Source organism: Pogoniulus pusillus, chromosome 24 (assembly GCF_015220805.1).
Source record: "Pogoniulus pusillus isolate bPogPus1 chromosome 24, bPogPus1.pri, whole genome shotgun sequence".
NCBI classification, from domain to species: Eukaryota; Metazoa; Chordata; class Aves; order Piciformes; family Lybiidae; genus Pogoniulus; species Pogoniulus pusillus.
Window position 1 is genome coordinate 1461834 of NC_087287.1, and position 26967 is coordinate 1488800.

The 26967-nt window shown below is 47.1% G+C and overlaps 1 protein-coding gene across 1 annotated transcript; it reads right to left on the reverse strand.

The window, feature by feature from the left end:
* Positions 1–26859, reverse strand: TPCN2 (two pore segment channel 2). The gene is made up of 25 exons (XM_064163037.1): positions 26695–26859; positions 23977–24041; positions 22639–22715; positions 21970–22147; positions 21244–21360; positions 20498–20604; positions 18957–19029; positions 16846–16945; positions 16485–16550; positions 16199–16263; positions 14580–14677; positions 14193–14274; positions 13301–13387; positions 12383–12502; positions 12039–12098; positions 11820–11948; positions 11156–11205; positions 10129–10228; positions 9688–9759; positions 6637–6710; positions 6231–6321; positions 6029–6111; positions 5801–5882; positions 3260–3345; positions 1–2583 (listed from the first exon to the last, which is right to left on the reverse strand). Exons 1-25 carry the CDS (start codon positions 26798–26800, stop codon positions 2505–2507), a joined length of 2247 nt encoding a protein of 748 aa, XP_064019107.1. The 5' UTR covers positions 26801–26859; the 3' UTR covers positions 1–2504.
* Positions 26860–26967: the final 108 nt, after the last annotated feature.

Consider the following 26967-nt stretch of genomic DNA (forward strand, 5'->3'; position numbering starts at 1 on the left):
TTCTTTTCATATTTTACAAAGGACCTTTCTTTAATAATGCAAACTTCCAATGTTACCCAGTTCCACACATTCATTTCCATGGTTTGTACAATTATTGCATAAGACTCGTGGTCGTGTACATCTTCCAGTACAAGTGACATCAGGAACCACAAGTTCATGTTCAATTCTAGTTAGGCTTTCAGTTACATAAAGGTGAAGCAAGAACAAGACTATTCCCTTCAGAAAGCCTTCTTCACCTTTGGCCTGATGCAGAGCCTACATAATGGAGATGTTTGTGGTGTTGGCGATAATCCCACACCCATTTGTGTTCCTTTGGTAGAAGGTAGTGGAATACAATGGCAAAAACCCAAACAACCTTAAAGGCAACAACAAGAAGACATTAAACCTGCAGGCTCTTCAGAGCCAGCCACTTCCTTTTTGGCAAGGCAAGGCTACTTCAAGTATTCAGAACAGTGGAAAATAAAATCTTGCTCTCCAGCAAGAAAGGTAAAATAGGACTACTTAACCTCTGTCAGAAAACAGGACTATTTAACCTCTGTCAGTAAGTGCCAACAAGTCAGCGACAGTGACTGCATTGTGCTAGGGGAGCAGAAACTACCCTGACATCAAACCGTACCGAACAACACCTCACATCCAGCAACACTGCTGATGCCTGTACCTACCTGCCATGATGTGTGTTCTAAGTGCATGACTGAAAACAAGCGTGGAAATGCCACCCAGACCAGCGCCAGGGAGCTACTGGGTGGACCACTCTGCAACAGAAACAAGAGACTGAACGCACACAAGAGCCTGGCTTAAAAGGCAAGTTCAGAGAAGCAGAGGAAGACTGCAGCAGTAGCTCAGAGCTCAGTTCAGATTAGGTCTGCCACACAGGCAAGCTACAAGGTTTATTTTGTTCTGCAGTACAAGGGAAATAAGCATAAACCAAAGAAACAGACAAGAAGCACTACACAGCTTCCAGACAGTGAGATGAGAAGGCAGAAATAGCTTTGGAGCTCAAATGTGCCATCAGCCCAGACATTTCCCTCTCCCCTCTGCAGGAAAGAAAGAAAAGACAAATGAGGGGAAAAGAGGAGGAAAAGTATAGAAGATGACTGCTTGGCACTGCCACAAAATATTTTGTTGTTTGGAAAAAGGAATCAGATGAGTTATGAACAGTAGCAGTGGTTTACAGCCAGTTACTTTCCCCAGGTCTGTGACAAGGCAGAGCCGAGCACTGATTGGTGACAGTGTCTGAGTGCGAGGCAGCACCCCAAGGGGGAATTTCAGTTTGACATATAAAAATAGTAGTTGGGATCAATTCTGTTCTTCATAGTGATTTAGGAGACAAAGCTTCACACAAAAGCTTTTTTTAGAGAGACACTAAGGGACAGCAAAAATCTTGGGGACGTGGCTCATTGTTAACTCTCTACAGACACCATCATTTACCCAAGAAGTATGACCCAGGTGAAAGTTAGTGGTATACAGCATGTGGTCATTAAGCCATAAAAGAATGTGGTCTTGCAATCCTGGTTGAGCACTTTCAAATCCCACAGACTTGACCGAAAATGTGAACTGGTAAGTGCTTTGGTTAGCCCATTTCAACTTGTTTGACCCTCCCTCTCCCTTTAAGTGAGAGACTGACACTGATTACAGTGCCAGCCAAAGTTCATTCTCCTCAGCTTTTCTATCAAATAAGATACAGAGTAGAACAGGCCTTGGAAGGAAGTAAAAGGAAAAGGTTCACTAAAAAGCAACATGAGAATATTTACTCTGAAGGAGAGCTCAGTTTTACCACACTGAAAACCATGAGTGCAGCTGCACCACTCAAAGTTAGAACTGCTCTCCAAGTTACCTGCATGCAACCAGCGTGCCCCCTACACCAAAAACAAACAAGAAGAGAGGATGTGTGAAGCAGGCAGGCCCTGTTGGGTGGAAATTGATTGTGTTCTGACATGATTTAACTCCTGAAAATTTGGTAAGATCTGCTGGTGTCAGGCTGCAATAAAAATAGTGCTTCAACTCTCCCTACAAAAAGATTAAAGACTTTGTTCTGGTCCTGCCTAACTCATCCATCAGCTGCAGGGCACAGCCCCGGCTACACCACCCACCAGAAAAGGCAGTTCCAGTTTCTCGTGCTGAAAACAGTAGCAGGCTCAGTGATCAGAAAGTTCATGTTTTAAAGTGCAGTCATTTTAAACATACTTCCCTGTCTTTAAAAACAAGAAGGAAAAGAGCACATTCTGGTATTAAGTTTATAAAAATAACAGCTCCACTATCCCTCTAAAATCGCAACTTAAAACCAAGTCCAATTAGCAGGATTCAAATCTTTCTTTTCAAGCACAAAAAACCAAAAAGATATGACCCCAAAATAAAACCCAACTTTCTGCAGAGAATGGCCAGGCAAAACCTTGCAGACTGTCCTGCTTTCTCCTAAGAGCACCGCACAGAAAATCCATCCAGCTTCTCCCAGCTGACAACCTCAAGAAAACAGAGGTCTAAACAAGTCAGTCCTTCCCCACCAGTCACCTACACAAGTGCAGGTGTGGGTGCTGGTGCAGCTTTTCCATCAACTCTTCCTCTGTAGGCTCCTCCAAAACATCTCTAGAAAGGAAAAACATGAGCTGTTAGGGACAGCAAAGGGGAGCTCTCAGCACTTGCTCCTGCAGCGCATGGCGAGAGGTAAGTGCGCTCGCTCTGAAACCAGGAGTGGAAGTTACAACAAGCTGGCGCTCCCTAAGGCTGCATCCACTCGCAAGTGATCCATCCTTCGCAGATGTGTCGCGGCAGCCAGCAGCTGTTTTCCCACAAGAAGCAGGGAAGCAATTTCCTGCACACAGTCCACCACAACTGAGGGTCAGTAGATTTGTTTTCCTGAGAACCCTCCCCAGTGAGCACACGCTCCCAGCACTACTATTGAATATCCGACGTGCACCAGGATCATCAAGTATCGACTCACCACCCACAACTGTGACATAGGCCAAGAACTTGCAGCACTTTCCTCATCTTGCCTTTTCTTCTCCCTCTCAAAGTCCTGCCCCCCATGCCCCCAACACCTCTTACCCCATCAAGCAAAGGGCAGAAAGCAGATAAGGGTGAGGCTGCCAAATCAGCTTAAAGCAGGCCTAACTGAAGCACTCCCTGAATTGTTGCAAAGTAGCAGAGGAAACAGGTGGCTTCAGAGGGAGGACAAAGAAGCCAAACCTTTCACTCTCCCAGCACGCTTTCTTTACAGCAGACCTTAAAACTGAGGCTGGTTATGAAGCCACTCTCAGCTCACCTGAACATCAGCTCAACAGTCCTCTGGTACTCAACATCTGAGAGAGATGCTCGATGGCAGCGCCGGTCCCACTTGTGAATGAAGTTCTGAAATGCACCAAAGAAAGGAGAGAGGCTACTTCTGGTGACATCAGAGAGAGGTCATATCAGGTCAAAAAGCTTGTAAATAAGGTTTGGGATGAGATAGTGTGTCAGAGCAGTGATTTCTTTAGGCATCAGCATATTTACTGGCTGCAGGTCACCGCCTTGTGCGATCCCCTTGTTCAGGAATAAAGTAACTATCTCATCATGCACTGAGAGAACAGCAGAGTAGAAGACAGACCTACTGCCAGCTACTCTGAGGAAGGACTGCCTCCCCAAGATGACTGTGAGAACTACCCACAGGAGTTCACCTGCTTTACCTTTCCCCCTGTTTTTAAAACCAGGAACTTTTAGTAACTCTGACGATTCAATAGCAGGGTGTGGACAGACAGTCCAGGCTAATTAGAAAAGAGAGAAAAATAATGACTTCCTGCTACAGAATGCAGCATTTTGGCTCTTACAGCAAGCTTTGGCCACAACCACGCAGGCATGAAGAAGACAGCACTGTAAGTGCAGCCCAGATAGCAACCCTGTGCTGGGCTACAGCAAGAGCAGTGTGGCCAGCAGGGCAAAGGAGGGGATTCTGCCCCTTTCCTCTCCTCAGACCCCACCTGGAGTCCTGGGTGCAGTTCTGAAGCCCCCAATACAAAAGGACATGGAACTGTTGGAGCCTGTCCAGAGGAGACCACCAAGATGCTCAGAGGGCTGCAGCAGCTCTGCTCTGAGGACAGGCTGAGAGAGTTGGGGCTCTGCAGCCTGGAGAAGAGAAGGCTTCCAGGAGACCTTGGAGTGGCCTTCCAGTATCTGAAGGGGACATACAGGAGGGCTGGGGAGGGACTATTGACATGGTCTTGTAATGACAGGACAAGGGGTAATGGGATTAAACTGGCAGAGGGGACATTCAGACTAGATGTTAGGAAAGGGTTCATTACAGTGAGGGTGGTGCCCAGGGAGGTTGTGGATTACAGAAGGTGATATATGATCACATTCTGCGATTCTGTGATCCACAGCCTCCCTGGAGGTGTTCAAGGCCAGGTTGGATGAGGCCTTGAGCAACCTGTTCTAGCGGGAGGTGTCCCTGCCTACAGCAGGGGCTTGGAACTGGCTGAGCTTTGAGTTCCCTTCCAACCTAAACCATTCTAGATTCTGTAATACTTCATAGGCCTGGCCTCCAGCTACAACAGAGAGACTTCTCTGACACACTCAGGGGTGAGACTGAAGCTCAGCAGACTAATATCAAAGTTTCTGTCTAAAAGTTCACCATCCTGCCTGCAGTAGCAAATTTCAGTTCTCAACCAGACCAAGAAGACAATCTCCAGAAGAAGTTTTCCTGGGTTTTAAGATGGGATGAAGTGCCCTCTACAGGGACTCCACTTCTTCCACTACTTCGAAGAGAAGTCTACAAAGATTAAGCTGGAACAGATGGCCACAGATAATTAATGTTCCACTCATGCTCAAAAATTCCAGAAGTATTTGGGCTTGCAGAGAAGTTTGGACATTTGAGACATCAGCATAACTAAATATCCTTCAGGGTATTGCTTAGCTACAGCTTCTTTAAAAGAACTCTAGGATATCATCTCTTCCAAATCATTAACCTGTTCCACTCTCCTAGTGTGGTACTCAAGAAAGGTAATAACATTAAAATGTGAGTATTTAGAGTGCTGAGAAATCAAACTGGAAAAAGCCTGCAGCCTGAATCACTAAGGCTGAAGTGAGGTGCTGAAGCACAAGAGAGGAGCAATTCCGTAACACATCAGGTTCCTCACGGTTATAGAGGGAGCTGTGGTGACAAATGTACCCAGCACACCAAATGCAACCAGACTTGTGGACAAAAGTTGCACACAAAAATGTCTAGAAGAAAGAACACACTTCCCCAGCAGCTCAAGGCACAGAGTCTGTCCTCTCCCATGAGGGCAGACTGAAAGAGTTGGGGCTGTTCAGTCTGGAGAAGAGGAGGCTCCCAGGTGACCTTCTTGTGGTCTGCCAGTATCTGAAGTGGGCTACAAAAAAGCTGGGGAAGGACTTTTTAGACTATCAGGAGTGACAGGACTGGGGGGGATGGAGGAAAGCTGGAGGTGGGGAGGTTCAGCCTGGACATGAGGAGGAAGCTGTTGAGCATGAGAGTGGTGAGAGCCTGGGATGGGTTGCCCAGGGAGGTGGTTGAGGCCCCATGCCTGGAGGTGTTTAAGGCCAGGCTGGATGAGGTGTTTAAGGCCAGGTCAGCCTGATCTAGGGTAGGGTGTCCCTGCCCATGGCAGGGGGGGTTGGAACTAGATGATCCTTCTGGTCCCTTCCAACCCTGACTGATTCTGTGATTCTAAGGTGCCAAGGAGAAAAATAAACTAAGCACACACAAAGCCAGCACACTCTTCCCAAAGAGTTGTCCGGGTTTTTTTTTCATCTGAGATACAAATTAGACCCTGTCTTCAGGATCTAACACCAAATAAATACATTTCCTTACCTCTAGAAGTAAAGCTACGAAGAGATTAACCCAGATGACAGAGGAGATCAACCACCAGGCTACAAAATAGATCTTTGCCCACCTGCAGATCAGATGAACAGACAATCACTGAAGTAGGCAGTAGAAAAACACCAGCCTAAAAGTGTCTAAAGTGAGCCATAAAATTGCACTTTCCCTTGACTGCAACACTACTACTTAAGCTAAAAGGAGGTCTGGAGCCAAACTTACGGAGTGGAGTATCTTGAAAACGCTTCCAGAAAGACTTGCCAGTTGTTCACCACCATCACATCCCACAGAGTCACCACTGCTGCCTGAGCAACACGAGGGAAACAGGAGCTGAGTGTCTACATCACACACTTGAGCTCCAGAAGCCGAGGGGAAGAGCCGAGCAGAGGGAAAGGGGGCAGAGCCCATCAAGGCTCAGACTCACAGTGAAGTCATCGAAGTTGTTGGGCCAATACTCCAGCTGCTCGTAGGTGCCGCACTGCAGCGTGCCGTTGTCGTAGGTTGCATTGATAGCGCTGGAAGGGAGCCAAAGCCCAACGTGAGCAGAACTTTCTACACACTGTGCCTTAAAACCACACAGGCAGCAAGCAGAGGCATTACTTAAGCTGGAGCAGGGTGAAAATTCAAGTTACAGACAAGCATTCCTGCAATTTCAATATGGCAACAAGACACAGAAGCAACAACAGCTGAAAGAAGCCTGTGTGGCTTCGGATTAAAAGAGGGAAGGCTCCAAGGACAAAAGGCAAAACCCCAAACCCAGCCCCAGACAACTCAGAGGTACCAGGCTGCAGATGCTTCTGCAAGCCAGGCTGTGATGTTCAGAATGTTACCTGGTGTTTCCCAAGGGAACAACGACTCCTTGAAACAGCATGATGCCAGTGATGGCAAACGCATAGAAAACCACCTGCAAAGAATATCAGCGAGGATTAGCTTGGAGCACTTCTGTCGCTAGAGAGAGAGAAAACAATGCAATTAACATGGAATTCAGATCGTACCACAGAGGAATTTCAGCAAGAACAATGCCTGACGCTATTAAACCGAAAACGCTTCTCAACGACTCTATTACTTAACTGCCTGCCCTCACTGTTCAATGTTCTGGTTAACTTCCAGTTGTTTATGATCTATTTTACTCTCATGTGTCTCAGAATGTTGATATTTAAGTAGCAACACTTTAGAACAGCAAGTGAAAGAAGAAACCCAAAAAACAGTACCTGTGTTTAAAAAGAATAAATCTAAGCATCTGGGGAGCTTTCTGCTAGATTCAGAGAACACAAACCTTTAGCTTTGTCCTTCAGCCACTCACTACCTCAGGATTTGACATTTCCACCAACAACTTCTTTGAAAAAGCCTGGTATTAGTCTAAAGTTCTCAAAACCATGAGGGATATTGGACCTTCTGGTTTTCACTGGTTACAGATGCAAATTGCTTTTCAAAGAGGCACCTTGCACAGCCTTCAGCAGTTCCTTGAGTAGCTTCGATCCTAAAAAGATTGCTCTAGAAATACCCCACGACTGAGTAAAGAGCCATTTGTCCTAGGATGACCTGAACAAGCCAGGTCTTCAGGTGAAGATGCCACGAGTCCTATCTCTGTATTTCGCTACAACACAGACCCAAGAGCGATGTCTGAGAGGAGCGAGACAAACTGCCCTGACCTATGAAGCACAGACATCGAACCCTCCTGGAATAAGCTGAAGCTGACATTCCCCTGCCTAACAGGAGCTGGGGGTCTCTGGCTTGGCAATAAAGTTGCTGTTAGTCTTTGTAAAAGATGTTTAAAGCACACTCCCTCTGCCTGAGAAATGAGCTGATCAGTTACATTACTTTACCAGCACCTGTTCCAGGCTAACAGTAGGAAAGCAGTTTTGCATCAGCCGGTTGCAGAGTCAGAGGCACCACACTAGAAGCTCAGTGGCAGCTTCCATGTAAGCACAAGTAAGAGCAAATGAAACTGATGGAAGTGGCAAACACTGTGGCAGCCTTGCCTCACGGCTGGTGCAAAACTCGAGTTTGTTCTCAAGGGCTTAAGGACAAGCAGCAGCAGACACAAGCCTCTTCATGGGGTAGGAACATGACACTGAAATGCCAACGGGCTTCCTAAAAAGGACATCAAGCTGCTTACTACAGCGCTCCTACCGTCTTTGTCTTTCAGGACTTAAAAAGAGCTTCCAGCAGAGTACTACAGCCCAGGTGCAGCCTCGCCTGAGGCAACACCACTTTGGGATCCGAAACGACTCACCCCATCCACTGCTCTCTCCCAGGGCTCTGACAGATTCCCTGGCAATAATCAATCACTGCCACCTCCACCCATCCATAACACAACCCTACCAGCCTCTGGGTGACAGAGGTGCTCCTTTAGCACAGTGACAAAGACAGCAAAACTGCTGTCAGCCTTTAGACAGATTGCACTGAGTAACGGCTTGAGCCATGAAAAGGTTTTCCTCAGTCTCCTCCTGGCACACAGAAGCTTGGCATTCAGGCTCCTAAGATGAACCTTCACCTGCAAAGGCCAACTTCGAACCTCCTGCTCTCCCAAAGTATTCCTCAATTTCAAGAGTAGCTCCCAGTGGCAAGTGTGACAAGCACAGCACAAAGCTGTCACCACCTTAGCTTTGCCTGATCCAATACTTCAAATTCTAACTGCAGCAGAAACCTTTCCAGACTGCAGCTTCAGGCCCCTCAAGATAGAAAGCAGAGATGACTAATGACAAAGCCAGACACTGGGTAGGTGGCATGGGAAGTATGGAGATCAGCACAACTCTGTAGCCAATACCTAGCACACCAAATCTTTGCTCTCTAACCCTTGCCTTAAATTAAGGAACTCTAAAACAAAGCCTACATACAGCAGCAGTAGCCACTGCCTATCCAGGCACTTCTTAGCTCCCCCAGCAGACACTGCTGCAAAGCCAGGAACTCCAGGCTTGAGAAACGGAGGATTCCTGTAACTGGCCTCACTCACAGTGATCAGCCTCTAATCACATGCTTACAGAGGCTCCCACAGACATACCTCAACCAGGCTGGCAGAACTCATGTCCAAACATGCCATCTCAAAGCCTTCTCAACTGGAAACAACTTGACAGTTGCTTTGCTATTGAATTCAACCTAAGCAAGCCAGGGTAAGGCAAACTAGGCTATGGTTAGCATTGAAATTAGAGTATCCAGCCTGAGGCCAGCACTCTGAGGATGCTTCAATCACTCCTTTAAAGGCACTCCTAAAGGAACTGATAAATGAGGCACTGTCACTGTGTGCAGCCCATCAGGAAACTGAAGTTTGTAGCATGCCTCAGGGAAGAATGGGCTGAATAAGGGTCCAGGTGAACATAAGGAAACACTTTTTTTCCTTGGAGAGTGAGAGAGCCCTAGAGCAGGCTGCCCAGAGAGGTGGTGAAGTCTCCTTCTCTATAGATGTTCAAAGCTTGCCTGCACGCATTCCTGTGTGACCTGCCCTGGGTGATCCTGCTCTGCCAGGGGGGTTGGATTTCACAGTCTTAATCATAGAATGGTTTAGGTTGGAAGAGACCTCAAAGCTCATCCAGTTCCAATCCCCTGCCATAGGCAGGGACACCTCTCACTATAACAGGTTGCTCAAGGCCTCATCCAACCTGGCCTTGAACAGTTCCAGGGAGGATGTGGATCACACAGTCTCCCTGGGCAACCTGTGCCAGTGTCTCACCACCCTCACTGGAAAGAACCCTTTCCTAACATCTAGTTTGAATCTCCCCTCTGCCAGTTTAAACAAATTACCCCTTGTCCTGTCATAACATTTTAAGGTCCCTCCCAACCCCTAACATTGAGTGATTCCACGAAGGTGAAGAGTTCACATACCCTTATTATGCTTTGTTAGCTATAACAAAAGGAAAAGACAAGCTTGCATCACAACTTACCACAAGGATCCCTGCAAAGGCTCTCAAGTTTTTTACCAAATCCAGCAGTGTAGTAACAACCAAAGCCATGAACTAAAACAAAAGAGAGTTTTATGTGCATGACATTCACCGTGCTTCAAAGCTACCTGATTTTTGCTAGAAAGCCAGAGAAATACCAGCCAGAGAAAGGAGCTACACCCGAATGCAGAGCATCTCTGCCACAGTGCTATTCCATGGGATACTTAAAAACAACATTCAGCACTGCAGTCCTCAGTGTAAAAGAGAGTGAGCTTGTGAGGGACTGTGCAATAGCCTGGACACTCAGAGATCTCTTGTAACCCTCCTTGGGTGCCAGAGGATTGCACTCTGCATGTTTCTCTGACAGGCTTGGACAACAATTTGTAACTACCAAGAACACCAGACCAGGAAAGAACTCGGATGTGTGGAGGGATAAATAATTGCCTTCATATTAGGGATAATCCGCAGGAACCTGAAGACAATGAACATGTTCACCAGCCGCACCATATCCCAGAGGGACAGCAAGCCCATCAGCTCAGGCCTCCTGGAACACACAGGGAAGAACAAGTCAGAGAACCAGCCCATGACAGAAACACACAGGTGACTGCACTGAGCTGCAAGCAACTGTAGATTCCCCACAGCTTCTGGTCAAAAGCCAAGGCATGGCAAACATTTTGGGGGGAGAAAGAACAAAAGGAGGTTTATTTCCTCCTGTAACCACTCTTTATAACCTACGACTGGCCAGAATGCTGCATCCAGTTTGGGAACCCTCAATACAAGAAAGGGATCACTTCGTTGGCCCTCTGCTGCAGTTTGTCTCTTTCTTGTATTGAGGGTTCCCAAACTGGATGCACCAAGCTTGGCAAGTCCTGGGTTCCTTTTGAGAGAGCTGCTGGTGGCATCCAGACCTGTCTACTCTCGGACCAATCACAGCCATAGACATAGAATCACAGAATCGGACAGGTTGGAAGAGACCTCCAAGATCATCCAGCCCAACCTAGCACCCAGCCCTAAACAATCAACCAGACCATGGCACTGAGTGCCCCATCCAGGCTTTTCTTCAACACCTCCAGGGACAGCAACTCCACCACCTCCCTGGGCAGCCCATTCCAATGCCAGTCACTCTCTCCGTGAAGAACTTCCTCCTAACATCCAGCCTAGACCTCCCCAGCACAATTTGAGACTGTGTCTCCTCGTTCTGTTGCTGGTTGCCTGGCAGAAGAGACCAACCTTACCTGGCTACAACCTCCCTTCAGGTAGTGGTAGACAGCAATGAGATCATAACTAAGTTTATGGACAACCTGATCCTGCAACAGCTTAGTAGCTGTACCAAGTTCCCATTCCTGCAACTGCGAGGTGGAGAAATTCTACTAGGTTTGGTAAATCGTGGCCTGGGCTGTCAATGACAGCGCAATGACATCAGCATGTGTGAACATGAGCCACATAGGGCAACAGCTCAGAGGTTACCTACCAACCAGGATGAGGAAATCCATACACAGCAAAAGTTGCAATCTCCAAAACCTTTAGTTAGGGAAGAAAAAAAAACCAAACACAGTGAAAACCTTACCTTGTAATTTTAACTTTCAAACTATTATGCAAGTTTCTTGACAGGAAACACTTTCAAGAGCTTTAAGACACTAATTAGACTCACTTTAAAGCTCTGAAATGGTCATGACTAGGTAAATCCCAAATCCAACATCATCCAACCGTGACACATAAAAGGAGGTGAACTACATTAACTGTGAACATAAGGCTGATGCCTTTTGGGTTTCAGGCTTTCACTAAACAACGACAATAATCTTCCAGTCTTTTTACCTTTCATTTCAGAAAGAAATTTGATTTTTAGCTAAAGTAACATAATTCCTTAGGCAATTACTCCAAGAGAGGACTGTTTCCCAATAAGATTAAAAAGGTTGCTTATAAAGCTCAAACTTATCCATCAGCTTAATAAAAGCTACCTGCAGAAAGGGAGCCCCTAAGAGAATCAACACTTAGAAGGCACTGAAAACCACCACACTGCCAACTGCTGTTTAACTCGGCATACTGGTGCTGAATGAAAAGCAACTCCAGTAGCTCTGGCAGCTCCTAATCACCCCAGGCAAACCCAAGAAGACAGAAGGTAACAAAAGGCTTACCAGCAAAATGACAGTCAGAAGCCCATCGAACCTGTTGCTGGGGTATGACAAGTATCTTTTCAAGCCCATCGCTAAGATCTTCAGCAACATTTCCAGCAGATAGTAGAGGATGAAGAAGCAGTTGATAGCCTTCACCCCCACCCCAGATAAAAGCAAGTGTTAGAACTACTGACACTTCAGGGAAGGGCGAGAACTACAGGAATAACTGTGGCATCTTACCCCCAGGAAGAAATCATCTCTTTCAGAAGGCTGCTTGTCTGCATCTAGCACCAAAACCACCTGAAACAAGGAGAAACACTTCATCAATGCACTGCTTCACTGCTGCATAAAGCAGAATCTTGAGCACAAGAGCAGACAGAGTCATTAATGCCTCACACAGGCTTTGCCAAGCAGACCAGAATACAGTTTTTGACTGCAGATATTTTCTCCTAAGACTGTGAATGGCTAAAGAATGGCAAACACAGACACCCGCTACAAGAAGTGCTCATCAGAACCCAGATTGAAGAACAAAACCAGAACTGAGGTTTGTGGCAAGCAAGCAAACTGCAAGTCCTTTTACTTACACAGATAGAAATAATGTTTGCAAGGGCTACAACATTCCCCAAGTAGCCAAAGTAGGGATGGCCAAAGGCAAACTGCATTTTCTGCATCAAACGGGACTGGTAGCCTGGACTGGGAGGATGCTGAAAGGAACACAAAGAATTTGCTGAGACACAAAGCATAAGCACTTCAGTGTGCAGGAAAACCACCCTCAACCTCAGATGCAGAGAAGCAAATATTTTAAAAGCAAAATGTCAAGGCTGAAGGTTAACTTTAACATTTCAATAGGAAGGGATTTTCAAACACTGGGTATTAGCCACAAGAGACCATTTCCAGTTAGCAAATGAGTTGATAATTATGACACAATCCAGCAGAGCGGTAAAGGAGGGAGATAATCCAACCTCTCTCCAATGCTCCATGCAGGTAAACCAAACACCAAGCTAATAACTGTGTGTTTTCTTCCCCCATTTCCCAACATTTCATCTTTTTCAAAAGATTCAGAAGTCTTAGTTACATGCAAACATAGAAGAGAACGTTTCATAGATCCACAGAATGGTTTAGGTTGGAAAGGACCCCAAAGATCATCCAGTTCCAACCCCCCGCTATGGGCATGGACACCTTCCACTAGACCAGGTCCCTCAAGACTCCATCTAGCCTGGCCTTGAGCAACTCTAGGCAGGGGGCATCCACAGCCTCCCTGGGCAACCTGCTCCAGTGTTTCCCTACCCTCACTGCACTTTTCAGGCAGTCTGTGCTGTAAGTCTAACCCTCACTCCTTGTCTCCTTGCAATGAATCCTCCTGTGGAACACAATCTACACAGACAGCCCTCGCATATGTTGTCTGGCCCAGGCACTTAAAATGCTGACAGCAGAACACTACTTGTTGTGCACAAGGTCACACTCAACTTGTGCCATTTTATAAACCATTGTCAGATACCTACTTGCTTAATGGCATCTTTGTCTAGTTCTTCAAAGAGCTTCTGAAACTGGGTAGCTGACAGCTGGTCACAGGAGCACATTTCAAGTGACTTCACATGGAAAAGAGACATTCAGATCAATACCTCAATTAGGTGCTGCTTCAAAGAGTGCCAACACCCTCAGGCTACCTTAGGAATGGAGATGCAATGCAACCTGCACCAAGGCATTGGAGTGAGCTCGAGCAACACTTCACTTTCACACAAAACTGCCACATGATTGTGGGAGTTGTCTTAGAATGAATCATAGAATGGTTTAGGTTGGAAGGGAATTCAAAGCTCATCCAGTTCCAACCCCCTGCTACAGGCAAGGACACCTCCTGCTAGAACAGGTCACTCAAAGCCTCATCCAAACCAGCCTTGAACACCTCCAGGGTGGGTTGTGGATCACAGAATGTGATCATATGATCACATTCTGTGCTCCACAACCTCCCTGGGCAACCTTATTCCAGTGTCTCACCACCCTCACTGGAAAGAACCCTTTCCTAACATCTGGTTTATATCTCCTCTCATCCAGTTCAAACCCATTACTCCTCATCCTGTCATTTAAAAACCTTGTCAATAGTCCCTCCCCAGTCTTCCTACAGGTTCCCTTCAGATACTGAAAGACCACTCCAAGGCCTCCTTGAAGCCTTCTCTTCTCCAGGCTGCAAAGCCCCAATTCTCTCAGCCTGTCCTCAGAGCAGAGCTGCTGCAGCCCTCTGAGCATCTTGGTGGCCTCCTCCGGACTGGCTGCAACAGTTCCATGTCCTTCTTGTGTCGGGGGCTCCAGAACTGCACAGACTCTTGCTTTCCCCTCCTTAGGATCACATGCTGCTGCTGTTCACCAGCATAAAGCCCAAGAAAAGGCATCTCTCACCCTCAGGATGGCTTGTTTGCAGCGAGAATCCATCTCAGCTTTCTGCAGCACTTGTTTTAAGGCCCCAGCACTGACATATGACCTGTTGAGAAGAAAACAGGATGGGATAACCTGTCTTGGTGGCAAAAATAACTGTTCCAAGAGCTGTGCCTTTTTTGTTGAAAAGCAGATAAAATTGGAAGTGGAAATATAAAAGAAACAGACCCCACCAGAGTCTCAAACTGTGTTATAATCACCCCACTACAGAAGGTAACAACACAGAAGAGATGAGTGGAGAAGTGTCAGTTTTCAAGAGGGACCCTCAGCAAATATACTAAACAGCACAAGACAACCAAAATCCTGCTCTTTTCTCTCAGATAATCTACGGTTTCAGCACCCATCACTTACTGTTGTGCATTAGCAGGAGCCTCTTTCAGGGAGGAAAGCACCTCGAACGCAGCCCGGATTCCCAGCCGCCTCCTGAACAGCGAGGACTGAACCGACTTCTGCACAGTAAAAACACCACAGGAGAGACAATCTGCTTACAGCTGTCTAAAGAAAACCTGACAGGATGGTATCAAATAAAGCCTGTAATTTATTTGCCCAGTCCATAGACAGAATTTACTGCAAGCCTCAGGTAGGGCCATGCCTGCTCAACTGAAACAGCTTTTCAGGAAGGCAAAGCATTGTTTTCCCACCATGGAGTCCCTGTCATTAGCCACTAGATCTGGTTGGCCACATACTGGGTTCAACTCTGACACTCCAGGCAGACACTCCACAGTTTAAAGGAGTCTTATGAAGACTCATGAGCTGAAATCAGCAAAGCCCATTCACACCAGAAGAGAAGGGCTAGCCATCTCCTCATGCATTACTGTGGTTGTACAGTCAGAATGTACATGGATGCCCTGGCACTCATCCCAGGGCTGTGATTACAGATCAGAAGAGGAGACTTTCCAAGGCCTCACTCCCAGCTAGAACTCTGTGTACAAGAAGGAAGGAAGCAAGCAAACAAGTCTCTGGAGGGCAAGTAAACGTCCAGGCGATGGTTTATTTTGAATCCTGGATTGCACAGGCACATGCCTGCTCAAGACAACAGCAGCAGCCAAGCTCAAGTATGCACAGCAATTCATACCCCTGGACAGAGACTCAAACAGCTTGCACAGCTTCACTCTCTGGGCAAAAAGAAGAAAGCCAGAGCTATAGCTACTCTTCTTTTTAACCTCTTCCAAACTCAGCTACCTTGCTGAGAATCAGATTATGGCACAGTCTCACAGGGAAAAGACAGTAATTGAGAGAGAAAGGGAGAAACAGCTCATCTGAGCAGCTGTTACTGCACATCACCACTTCAGGCCCTCTGAAGGGCTGGGAGAACAACAGCACTATGCAAGTAAGAGGAAGGAATTATAAGGCTGCATGGAAGGGTAAAGCAAAGAAGGAAGGAACTACAAGATCAGCTATAAATGAGGGGGAAACCATATGCAAAGTCTAAGTCACCGAGTTCCCCTGCCACCAAACCTGTAGCAAACTACAGGCATGAGCTAAGACCAGTCAGAACGCACACAAGCAGGAACTGCCTGCTGTTGGTACCAAGCTAGAGAGACCATCGGCTGCAGTGGTACAAAGGGGAAAAAGCTTAAGCTATAGCCCAGAGGTTTAGCTGCCAAACTCCAGTGCCTTTGCGTGGCCTGGCTGCCAGGAGACGTGTTGCATTTCTGTATTACTTCTAAGTTGCATATTACTGCATATAGCTGTAAATATCTGTAATATATTGTATACATCTGCTTGTCAGTAGTGCTAGGCTGTCAACATAAAGCTTCATTCTTTAACTTCCAGCCAGCTGAGTCTAGTCTGGGTGAATTCTTTGGGGGGAGAGTGATGTGACACCCAGAACCACTACATCTGGGATGAAATACTGTTGGAAATGGCTGAGGTGATCTTTTACTTACTCGGCCTCTGCTTTAGCATATACTCTTGCCCCAGCTCATTACAAATCCTCCCAGAACAAAAATGAAGAGTGCTTTACTCACCAGCAGGTACCCTCGGAACTGGTTGTAGATGATTGCTGTAAGCAAGTTCATCAGAAACAAGTTGCCTGTTGGAGAAAAGCAGTAAGGACAATTAAAATACATCTGTTTCTCAGAGAAATTTCAGCCTATGTAATGTATCAGATGCACAATTTTAAAAGGATTACTTCTCTTGTGTTTGACTTCCAAAATGTTGTCTGAATACACTCTACTACTGTATGCATTTCCCTGTGACAGACACGTCCAAGGTGAAGGGCAGCTCAATGGCTGAGGACAAGAGGTAACTTACCTAACACAGTGAAGAGGATGAAGAAGATGGAATAGGCTCGGTTCTTAGAATACGCAGGAATCATCACTGCATCAGGTTTAACAAAGAGAGGAAGGATGAATTTACTACTCAAGATGAAAAATGGTGACCTCTATCCATTCTTGATAACTGGTCAAAGCCCTTACAAAGCTCCACTTTAGAGCTGCATACAAAATGACACCAAAGGTAAGGCTTGAGTTACTACAGGCATGAAAGATCTCTACATGACCTTCTTCTGGTTTTACCAACAACTATCAGCTGAAAGAAGGGCTAAAGTAGTCTGGAGATAACCTTAATCTATTCTTTGAAGAGAGAGAACAGTTAGTTGTGAAGGACTGCTCACCATCAGGGTTATTTGCTGTGGTTAGCAGGACCAGCAGTGACGTCAGCGAATCTGGCAAGTTCCGGAAATACCTCATCCACTCCTTGTCCTGCTGCCCATCCTAGTCAAAGAGATGTTCATTGTTAGAGAACCACTACAGAATTATTTGCTTGGAAAAGACCTCTAAAATCATTAAGTCCAACCATCAGCCTAACACCACCACAGCCACTAAACCATGTCCCGAAGTGCCACATCACTTTGTTCCTTGAGTATTTCTAGGGATGGTGATTCCACCACTTCCCTCAGCCACCTCTTCCAATGCCTGACCACTCTTGCAGCAAGGAAATGTTTCCTAACCTCCAATCTCAAACCTCCCCTGGCACAACCTCAGGCCACTTCCTCCTGATACTAAGGAGAAGAGGCCAATCCCCACCTCACTCCAACCTCATTGCTCTCCACAGCTCCCTGAAAGGGACACTCCTCACAGCCTCCTCTTCTCCAGGCTAAATACCCCCAATCCCCTCAGCTGCTCCTCACCAACCCTGTCTGTTCTCCAGACCCTTCACCAGCTTTGTTGCCCTTCTCTAGACATGCTCCAGCACTTCAATGTACTTCTTGGACCCAGTATTGCAGGGGCAGCTTCACCAGTGCTGAGCAACAAGGGCACTGTCACTGCTGGCCACACTATAGCTGATCCAGGCTGCTGCTTGTTTATTCCAGGTACAGAGAACACCTCAGCACTAATGTAAACCCCAGCACCCTGAATTCTATACTCTGACACTCCAAAAGTAAAATACAATTTCAGAACAAGTATCAAACCACCTTGTCTATACTAAAGAACAGAAATAAAACAGCTTCCTCAGTGATGAGGGCCTGCCCCAGCAACTGCTCTGTTACAAAAGATCCCTGCCCACAGGTGATGAACCCCTCTCAAATACTGAAATGAGGACCTGCCTCAGCAACTGCTCTGTTACAAAAGATCCCTGCCCACAGGTGATGAACTCCTCTCAAATACTGAAATGAGGTGTGACATGCAGAGACAACACAAAGATCCAGAGTGCAACTGAACACAAAGATAAAAGCAGAGCTCTGCTTCCAATTTCAGGGAATTCAAGAGGTGTGCCTAAGACAAGGAAGACCAGAGGCAGGCTCAAGAGCAAACTGCAGTAGGAAAGGAGGTGCAAACCTGAATAAAGTTACTAGGAGAAGTATGCAATAAATCTTTGTGGTCATGGGAACATGTATATGGGAGGTCTTAAAAAGCAAGGCCAAAAAAAAAAATCTGAATATGATACATTAAGATACAGGAAGCTTAAGAAGGGGGGAACATACCAAGAGCACTGGAGCACAGAAGTCATTTTAACCACAGAATTTCAAGTTTGCTTTTCAGAAGCAGGAAGAATAAAAACAGACTCATGACCAAGGATATCAGAAACCAAAACATCAGAGTAATGCAGGCAAAAACCCACCAAGGCAAGGCCAGAGATACCAGGAGTGGAAGATAAGAAAACATAGAAGCAGCTAAACTTAGCAAAAAGCTAGATAAGGAAAAGGGGGGGAAAGGGTAAAAAAAGAAGAGAGAGATGGGACAAACAAAACAGTGACAACATTAAGATTCTTGGACACAACAGCATAGGTTTCAATAACAGCAAAGAAAGTAACTCAGAGGCTCAAATTGGAGAACTGTACACAGAAGCCTCCTTTCACTTCTCACCTGTGACAATGGCATCAACACCAGTAATATGCAGGACCATAAACAAAGGTGTCAAGCACATTTAGAACCATCTAATGTTGCTCTGAGCAGCAAAGTTGGGTTAGTAAAACATGGCACTGCTGAAAGCAAGTGGGAAGGACTTCAGCTGTGGAATAGGAAGCAAATTCTTCACTAAAGGATGAAGAGATTCTCACACTGTTCTGAAGGGCCTTCTGATGCATGATGGCAGAAACAGCTCATGTTACATCTCCCTAAATGGACTTTAAACTCATCCCAGTTTAGTCTGATAAGGTCACACAACCTTTTCCAGGGGAAACAAGTTTCACCAGTTTGATCATAGAACCAGACATGCAGCAGCTATGTGAGAAAAGGGAGAAAACAAACCAAGGTTTATGGAAGCATAAACTCAGTTGGTTACCTTTGTCCGAGCAAACAGCAGCATAGCAAACATGGTGAAGAGAGACAGATGAACAGCTAGCAGCAGAACAACACTGTTGGGAAGAAAACAGATTACATGCGTTAATATCAGCTTCACCTTGGTCTTACTGCCTTTAGTTAAGGCACGAGGATGCATATAAAAAACAGAGGTATTTTTAAGAAGCTATATGGAGTTAACAGAGATGAAGCACAATAAGAATCACACTTGTTCAGGACTCCTCAGCCATGAGCCTAGCCAGTTGGCAAGACAGAGGCCAAGAAGATTCTAACACTTGTTTTCCTGAAGTTAGGGTCATTGTTCACAGAATCCCAGAATTAACCATGTTGGAAAAGACCTTAGAGATCATCACATCCAACCTATCACCCAACAGCATCTAATCAGCTGACCACAGCACTAAGTGCCACATGAGACATGTAGGAAAGAAAGAGTTGTGGAGGCACCGTCCCTGGAGGTGTTCAAGAAAAGACTGGATGAGGCACTTAGTGCCATGGTCTAGTTGACTGCATAGGGCTGGGTGATAGGTTGGACTGGATGAGCTTGGAGGTCTCTTCCAACCTGGTTGATTGTATGATATGATTCTATGACATTCCACCTTAAAAGCCTGTTAACGCTTGTGTGGGACAAACAGCTCCTGAGTGCTGCCTGTCACCCTGCACTCCTTTTGCTCTCTTTCATACAACAGGCTAAGTGATCCCTCTCTGGAGATCTGCTAATCAAAAGTGCTCTAAGCACACTGGGGTTACTTTTAGTCCTTGACTGCACTTGGATAGGAAGGACTGTTTGAACTAATCTAAGCTTTACTTGATGATTTCCAACCCAGTAAATCTCACCTTTGCATCTTGGTGCTGGCTCTGACCACCCTCCCTGTGCTGTGCACTCAGTGCTGTTTATACCCTCCGATGAACACACACCACCCTGGCTTGCACACACCTCTGATTCTCCTAGGACATGTTGGTTAAGAAGCAACAGGCAAAGACCCTGAGCTCTATAAGCAGTAGGTGTACACAACCTCTGCCACAGAAGGCATCTCTTTCAGAGTGGCATCCTGCTGCCTGGCTGCAATTTCACCAGTAGGGTATTTCTAATGACAGCACAGCCTAACACACACATGGCTAACAGCATTTAGAAATGAAAGCACTGAAGATGTGAAGAAGAGTTATCCTCTTGTGTGGCACTCAGCAGTGGAAGACAAGGACATGTGTCTACCCATACCACTGAGTATGCACAGCACACAGCTTTGCCCAGGTGATGCCTCAGCTCTTCCCTTACAGAATGGCTCTATATAACAAACAGGATTAAAAAGCCCCACTCAGCTGGCATCAGAAACCTCCCCTGCCACACAGAGAGCCACACCACATGCACCCTAGGGACATTTTACAGGCTAAAGCCAGCAAAAAGTTAAGACTAAGCTCCCCGGTTCCACTTCACTAGCACATCAAGAAGCTCAGATGTCACCCCATAGAATGCTAGCAGTAACTGCATGCTTGCTGTGAAAGGAGGTCTCCCACCCTCTCACCTACCTTGCCATTTCTGGCAGTGTGCTGTTGATACTTTTTAAAGTCTTCTTCATCATAGAAGAATTCTGAAGGAGAAAGAAAGGACGAAGAATTCTTCTTATTCTCATGTTCTGCAAAACAACCCAAAACCATGAATGGATCAGGCACTGAGGTCTCCAAGAGTAACACCACAAAGACTTCTAATGCAAGTCTGTCAAAACCCACGGACACATAGCAACAACAACAACAAAAAAATCACCAATGCAACATTAAAAGGCTGTGCTCAGAAGCTGAAGCTGTCCCACTGAAGTCACGATGCAGGCAAAGTGCCATGTTCTAGTCACAGAATCATAGAATCAACCAGGTTGGAAGAGACCTCCAACATCATCCAGTCCAACCTAGCACCCAGCCCTATCCAGTCAACTAGACCATGGCACTAAGTGCCTCATAAAGTCCTTTCTTGAACACCTCCAGGGACGGTGACTCCACCACCTCTCTGGGCAGCCCATTCCAATGGCAAATAGGATTAGACAGGGCTAGGGTATAGTTTGGACTGCATGAGCTTGGAGGTCTCTTCCAACCTGGTTGATTCTATGATTCAAAGGAAGTTTTATACACAAAAGAACCATAGAATGGCTTAGGCTGGAAAAGACCTTAGAGATCATCTAATCCAACTTCCCCACCGTAACACCTTTCAACTCAAGGCCCCACTGGGCCAATTTCAAGGTGAAATGGCTTTCAAAATGCACTTTAATGGCCTCAGTTCTTACCTCCATGCAGAAAAAACTCAGTGATACAGTCCAATCAGTCAGGGAGATAATTAATGTCAGTATATAAGCCATTAGCCACTTATTTTTCCAGAACTCTTCCCAGCCAATTAAGTAACTCTGGGGAGAAAAAGACAAACAACAGCCTTATTTTAAGAATAGATTTCAATAAAGTCAATATCCACTTTTTGCCAAGTACTTGCAATTTTAATAAGTGCTCATAGAGTTCCCTGAAATCTACACAAAAACATGCAAGAACTAGATAGAGGTCAGTAACAGTGAAAGGTGCACATAGGCCATGCAAGAAGAATCCCTTGAACACCAGAAAACTGTCAATTTAATAAGCATAGCAAGAGATTTTTCAGGAGCAAACAGCCAAAGGAAAGCTCAGTTTCTGACTGTTTTTATTTAGTCCTGTTGAAAGGAGCTGGGATACATTTGCTTATTACACACCCCAAGTTTTATAGCCCAAAGCAGCCAAGCCAAAACCCATCATGTTCTTAGCAAACCATGTTTCACTTATTCCACACAAACAGCAGCTGACATTTCTCAGGTTAAAAAAAGGCAATAGACTTTGTCAGCCCAGCAAAGCTGCACTCTCTAACCACTCCTGTAAGCCAAGCTGTCACACAGCCAAGCAGCTCCAACAACTGCATAAAGGCTTAAAGACACCCCCCAAAAGCTACAGCAGAGAAAAGCCACACTGCCTGCCCCTGCCCAGCAGCTCACCTTGACGGACACATCGACCACGAACACCAGCAAGCAAAGCAGCTCGATGCTCTCGGTCAGCCCGCAGGGAGGGTTCCAGGCTGGGAGGCGGTAACGGACGTCTGAGGTGAGGGTAAGTGAAGAAGGCTTCTCGATGAAAGCCAGTGCCAGGATTACAGTAATGGTTAAACTCAAGATCCTGTTTGGGTACAGATGAAATACCTGAAGGGAGGTTGTAGCTAGTCAGGGGATGGTCTCTTCTCCCAGGTACCCAGGGACAGAACAAGAGGATGCAGCCTCAAACTGCAACAGAGATATCCAGTGGCAGGACAAAAGGGACCGGGGGCAAGCTGGAGCAGAGAAGATGCCACAGGAACAGAAGGGAAAACCTTTTCACTGGATGGGCACCAGAGCCCCGGAGCAGGCTGCTCAGAGAGGTTGTGGACTTTCCTTCTCTGGAGACATTCAAAATCCACCTGGATGTGTTCCTGTGTGACCTACTCTACGTGACCCTGCTCTGGCAGGGAAGTAGAACCGAATGATCTTTCAAGGTCCCTTCCAACCAGTTCATGTTCACAGGATCCAGTGCTTCCTATGGCAAGCTCTCACAAGGGTATCTCAGTATTTAACAACAAAGAAAACTGTTGAACAGTTTTTTAACCATGAGCAAGAAGAACAGCAAGGTCTTACCACTGGCAAGTTCTTGAGTAGTACCAGCGGTAAAGCCCCAGCGACCTGGCGTCCACACGATGATTTATGGATCGATACTGCAGGCAGAAGGCAGAAAGCAGAAGGGATCATTCAGACATGACACTGGCCCAAAGATAAAGTTACTAAAGTAAGCCCAGCCCTAATTAGCATAGCTCAAGTCTTGAGACAATTCCAGTTTCACAACCAGACTGATTATTGTGCATGTAATTAATTACTGAGACACCAGTCCCCAGTGACCACAGCTGTAGTCTCCACGCGTGTAACGGGAAAGGTTCTAATTAGGTTTTCTTAAAGGCCACACAGTTGCTCAGATAATCAAACACTACCTCATGAGCTGCAGCAATGGCCAGTACAGGAGAAGCAAAGACAGAATGAAGATTTCCAAAGGCACTAAGTTCAGCTGAAGCACAAGAGTTCCAGCTTCTCTTGAAGCTAGTCTTAAACTCCACCAGCTTTTAAGGCAGGCAAGTAGTCTGAGTTAGAAGCAAATTACAGGGCTTGCTCAGACAGTTTCCCTTAGCAATAAAGGCAGTCACCCTCAAAAAAACCCTAAACCAACAAAACTATCCCACAAATCAGCATCTTCTCACAACCTTTAAGAGCAGACAGTATCCACGTCACTACGTGGAAAAACATGTTTCTGCTCAGCAAAAGTTGACCAAAACTTGCACACCACAGGAATTCAGAATTCTAATTTTGCTTTGTAAGGCAAGACACTGACATGGAGCTTGCCTGAACACACAAACATTTCAAAGCTAGCCTCTACTATAAGAGGGATGTGGAGATGCTGGAGTGTGTCCAGAGAAGGGCCAGGAGGATGCTCAGAGGGCTGCAGCAGCTCTGCTGTGAGCACAGACTGAAAGAGTTGGGGCTGTGCAGTCCAGAGAACAGGAGGCTCCCAGGTGACCTTCTTGTGGCCTTCCAGGATCTGAAGGGGGCTACAAAAAAGCTGGAGAGGGACTTTTTAGACTATCAGGGAGTGACACGAATAGGGGGGATGGAGCAAAGCTGGAGGTGGGGAGATTCAGACTGGCCATGAGGAGGAAGTTGTTCAGGATGAGAGTGGTGAGAGCCTGGAATAGGTTGCCCAGGGAGGTGGTTGAGGCCCCATGGCTGGAGGTGTTTAAGGCCAGGCTGGACGAGGCTGTGGATAGCCTGATCTAGGGTAGGGTGGCTAGAACTAGGGGCAGAGGGGGTTAGAACTAGGCAGGGGGGCTACAAGTAGACGATCCTTGTGGTCCCTTCCAACCCTGACTGATTCCATGAAAGGTTTAACACTGAAAGGATCAGAGTCACTAACAAACAAGTCCTGTTTACCTGTATCGCATCTTCAATAAATACTATGGCTTGGTTTATATAAAGGTCGTTATCACTCCCAGTACCTGTGAAGTTAAAAAGAAATAGGAATCAGTTGCTGTACTTTGGATAAAGCCTACAGCTTGCTTATTAAACAGAAGCTCCACAGCCATGGTCCCTATGGAGAAGGGCACTGGTACACACACAAAAATAGATACAACTCCTTGCCACACTTGCTCCATCAGCAGCACTGTGCATTAAGCACCATAAATAACCATCCTCCCAAACACATCACGCATCTTGCTGTATTTTCTGGAGAGGCTGTCTCTTCCACTTAGCTTCAGCAGTTAGAGACTACCATGGCAGTGAAACAGCTATCACAAGACCAGGATATTTCATACAGAGGTAAGTCCTAATTAATACACATTGTAACAGAGCCTCAATCAAATTATTCTTTGAGGAAGTCTGCTGTCAAGAGAATCTGGGGAAAAAAAATCAGACACTGGTATCCTGGGGCATTTTTACTGATGCTCAATAGAAATGCTGATGTTCAGCTTGGTCTCATTCTCTCCAAAACCAACAGAAATCTCCAGTCAGATAAGACCAAAACTAATGGTTTTTAAAATTCATTCTGAAAGTTACTATCACCATATTAAACAGATCAGAGTTCAAGACACAGGAAGGGGTGAAAGTACACAAAGGGAAATGAAATATCATGAAACTGGTTACTACAGCACATTTCAAAATGCATTCCTGAGAAGCCCACATAGAGATACGAACATGAGGAATAAAGGGCATTCAAGAACCCTAGCACCATTTAGGTTGGAAGAAACCTTTAAGATCATCAAGTTCAACCATTAAGCTAGACATTTGTGTTCACTTGAATTAGGACTTTTGAATAACCGATCAGGCAAGGAAGCTAAGAGAGAGGGAGGAAGAAAGGAGGAAGAATCAACCAGGTTGGAAGAGACCTCCAAGATCATCCAGGCCAACCCAGCGCCCAGCCCTAGCCAATCAACTAAACTGTGGCACTAAGTGCCCCAGCCAGGCTTTTCTTCAACACCTCCAGGGAGGGCCACTCCACCACCTCCGTGGGCAGCCCATTCCAATGCCAATCACTCTCTCTGACAACAACTGCCTCCTAACATCCAGCCTAGACCTGCCCTGGCACAGCTTCAGGCTGTGTCTCCTTGTTCTGTGGCTGCTTGCCTGGGAGAAGAGCCCAACCCCACCTGGCTACAGCCTCCCTTCAGGTAGCTGTAGACAGCAATGAGCTCTGCCCTGAGCCTCCTCTGCAGGCTGCACCCCCCCAGCTCCCTCAGCCTCTCCTCACAGGGCTGTGCTCCAGGCCCTCCCCAGCTTTGTCGCCCTCCTGTGGACACCTTCCAGCACCTCAACATCTCTCTTGAATTGAGAAGAGGAAGGGGAAAACAGAAAACCAGAGGGAAAGTCAAGGGAACTAGAAGCAGGTAAAATACATTGCTAGAGCAGCCTTGCCACAGCGGGTGAGTGGCTGGAGGAGTACTTCATGCTGTCTCCTCCCAGGAGACGGCAACCACAGCACGGGATACAGTGAGACAGAGACAGTCCCAGTGCCGGCACAGCCTTCTTCAGACACCGAGCAACGCCAGAAACAGCACTGATCTGAGTCCCAGCCCATTTCACGGGCCACATGATTCAGCAGCATCAACTTTCTACAAAGGCTGCAAACAGTTGCTAAATGTCAGCGTTTATCCGAGCAGAAGCAACGCCACAGTTCTGTACTGATTACGATAGGAGCCGCAGTGCAAGAAAGGCTGAGCACAAACAGGAGACGAGCTAGAGCCACCCGGGGCAGATGTTATCTGCTACAAGACGTGGCAAGCCGGAGAGATAAAAACACAGCTGTGTAAAAGAACTGCCCTAGCTACAAGGAGAGCAAGGACAGCTCCAGGTCCTTGGGGCACGCAGCAAGGCCAGGGCCGAGCCCATCGACTTTCAAAGGGCAGAAGCTAAGCAACTGTCCTTAATATAAAACTAAACCAAGGAAATTGCCACGAGATGTTTAAAGAAACAGAAACAGATTCTCCACGCGTGCTGCTGAAGACATCCAATTCCTTCTGCAACTCTTAGTCACATCAAGTGATACTTAGTCACCAGGGATGATTTAAGTGCTTCGTTCGGGGCTGCAGGGTCTCTCCCAGACCTCCGTGCACTTCGGACACTGACATTAAACCGGGCACTTAAATGACGTGAAACCCTGAAAACGGAGAGCCTGACGCAAAGGAGCCTCTCCTGGGGGCAATGAGAAGTCAGACCTCTGGTTTTCACCGGGTTAGTCAAATAATCTGGTCAGCACCTTAACAAACAATTCATTAAAACCATGAAGCCCCAGGCTGCCGCAGCTCCGGGCTTTCTTGGCGTCGGAGGTCACCGACAGCGGCTCAGAGGGCTCAACCAGCCAGGGCGGCCGCAGCCGGTCCCTCAGAGCCGCCCGGGGCGCAGCTGCCGGCAGCAGCAGCCACCGAAACGCCGGCGGGACGGCAAAAGCCCGGCAGAGCCTGCCGAGCCTCGGCCCCTCGGTATGCTGGAGAATTTCCTCCTCCGGTGCCCAGCTCCCCGCTCTAGGGAGGGCGCAAGCCCTGAGGCTAAAGGCGAGAGCAGCGCTAGCCCTCTCGCAGCGGCTCCCTGTGCGCCTCCCGCTAAGCCCGCGGCGCCGGGCCCGGGGCACAGCCGCCACCGCCGCCCCACGGCGCTCACCATCCTCAGCGACGGAACGGGCACCGGCCCGCCAGAGCCTCCGTCCCGCTCGCCAGCTCCGTGGGGGCAACAGCGGCTCCGCCTCAGCGCCGGCTCCCACCTCCATCGGCAGCGACCACCGCGCTGCCCGCGCGCCACCCTCGGGACGGGACTGGGGCGGGGCGGGAGAGCTGCGCCCGCCCGCGGCGGCACCGCCCGCTGCACGTGACCGGCCGCGGGGGCGGGCGGGAGCGGGGCCCCTCCCACCGCCCCTCCCACCGCCCCTCCCCGGCC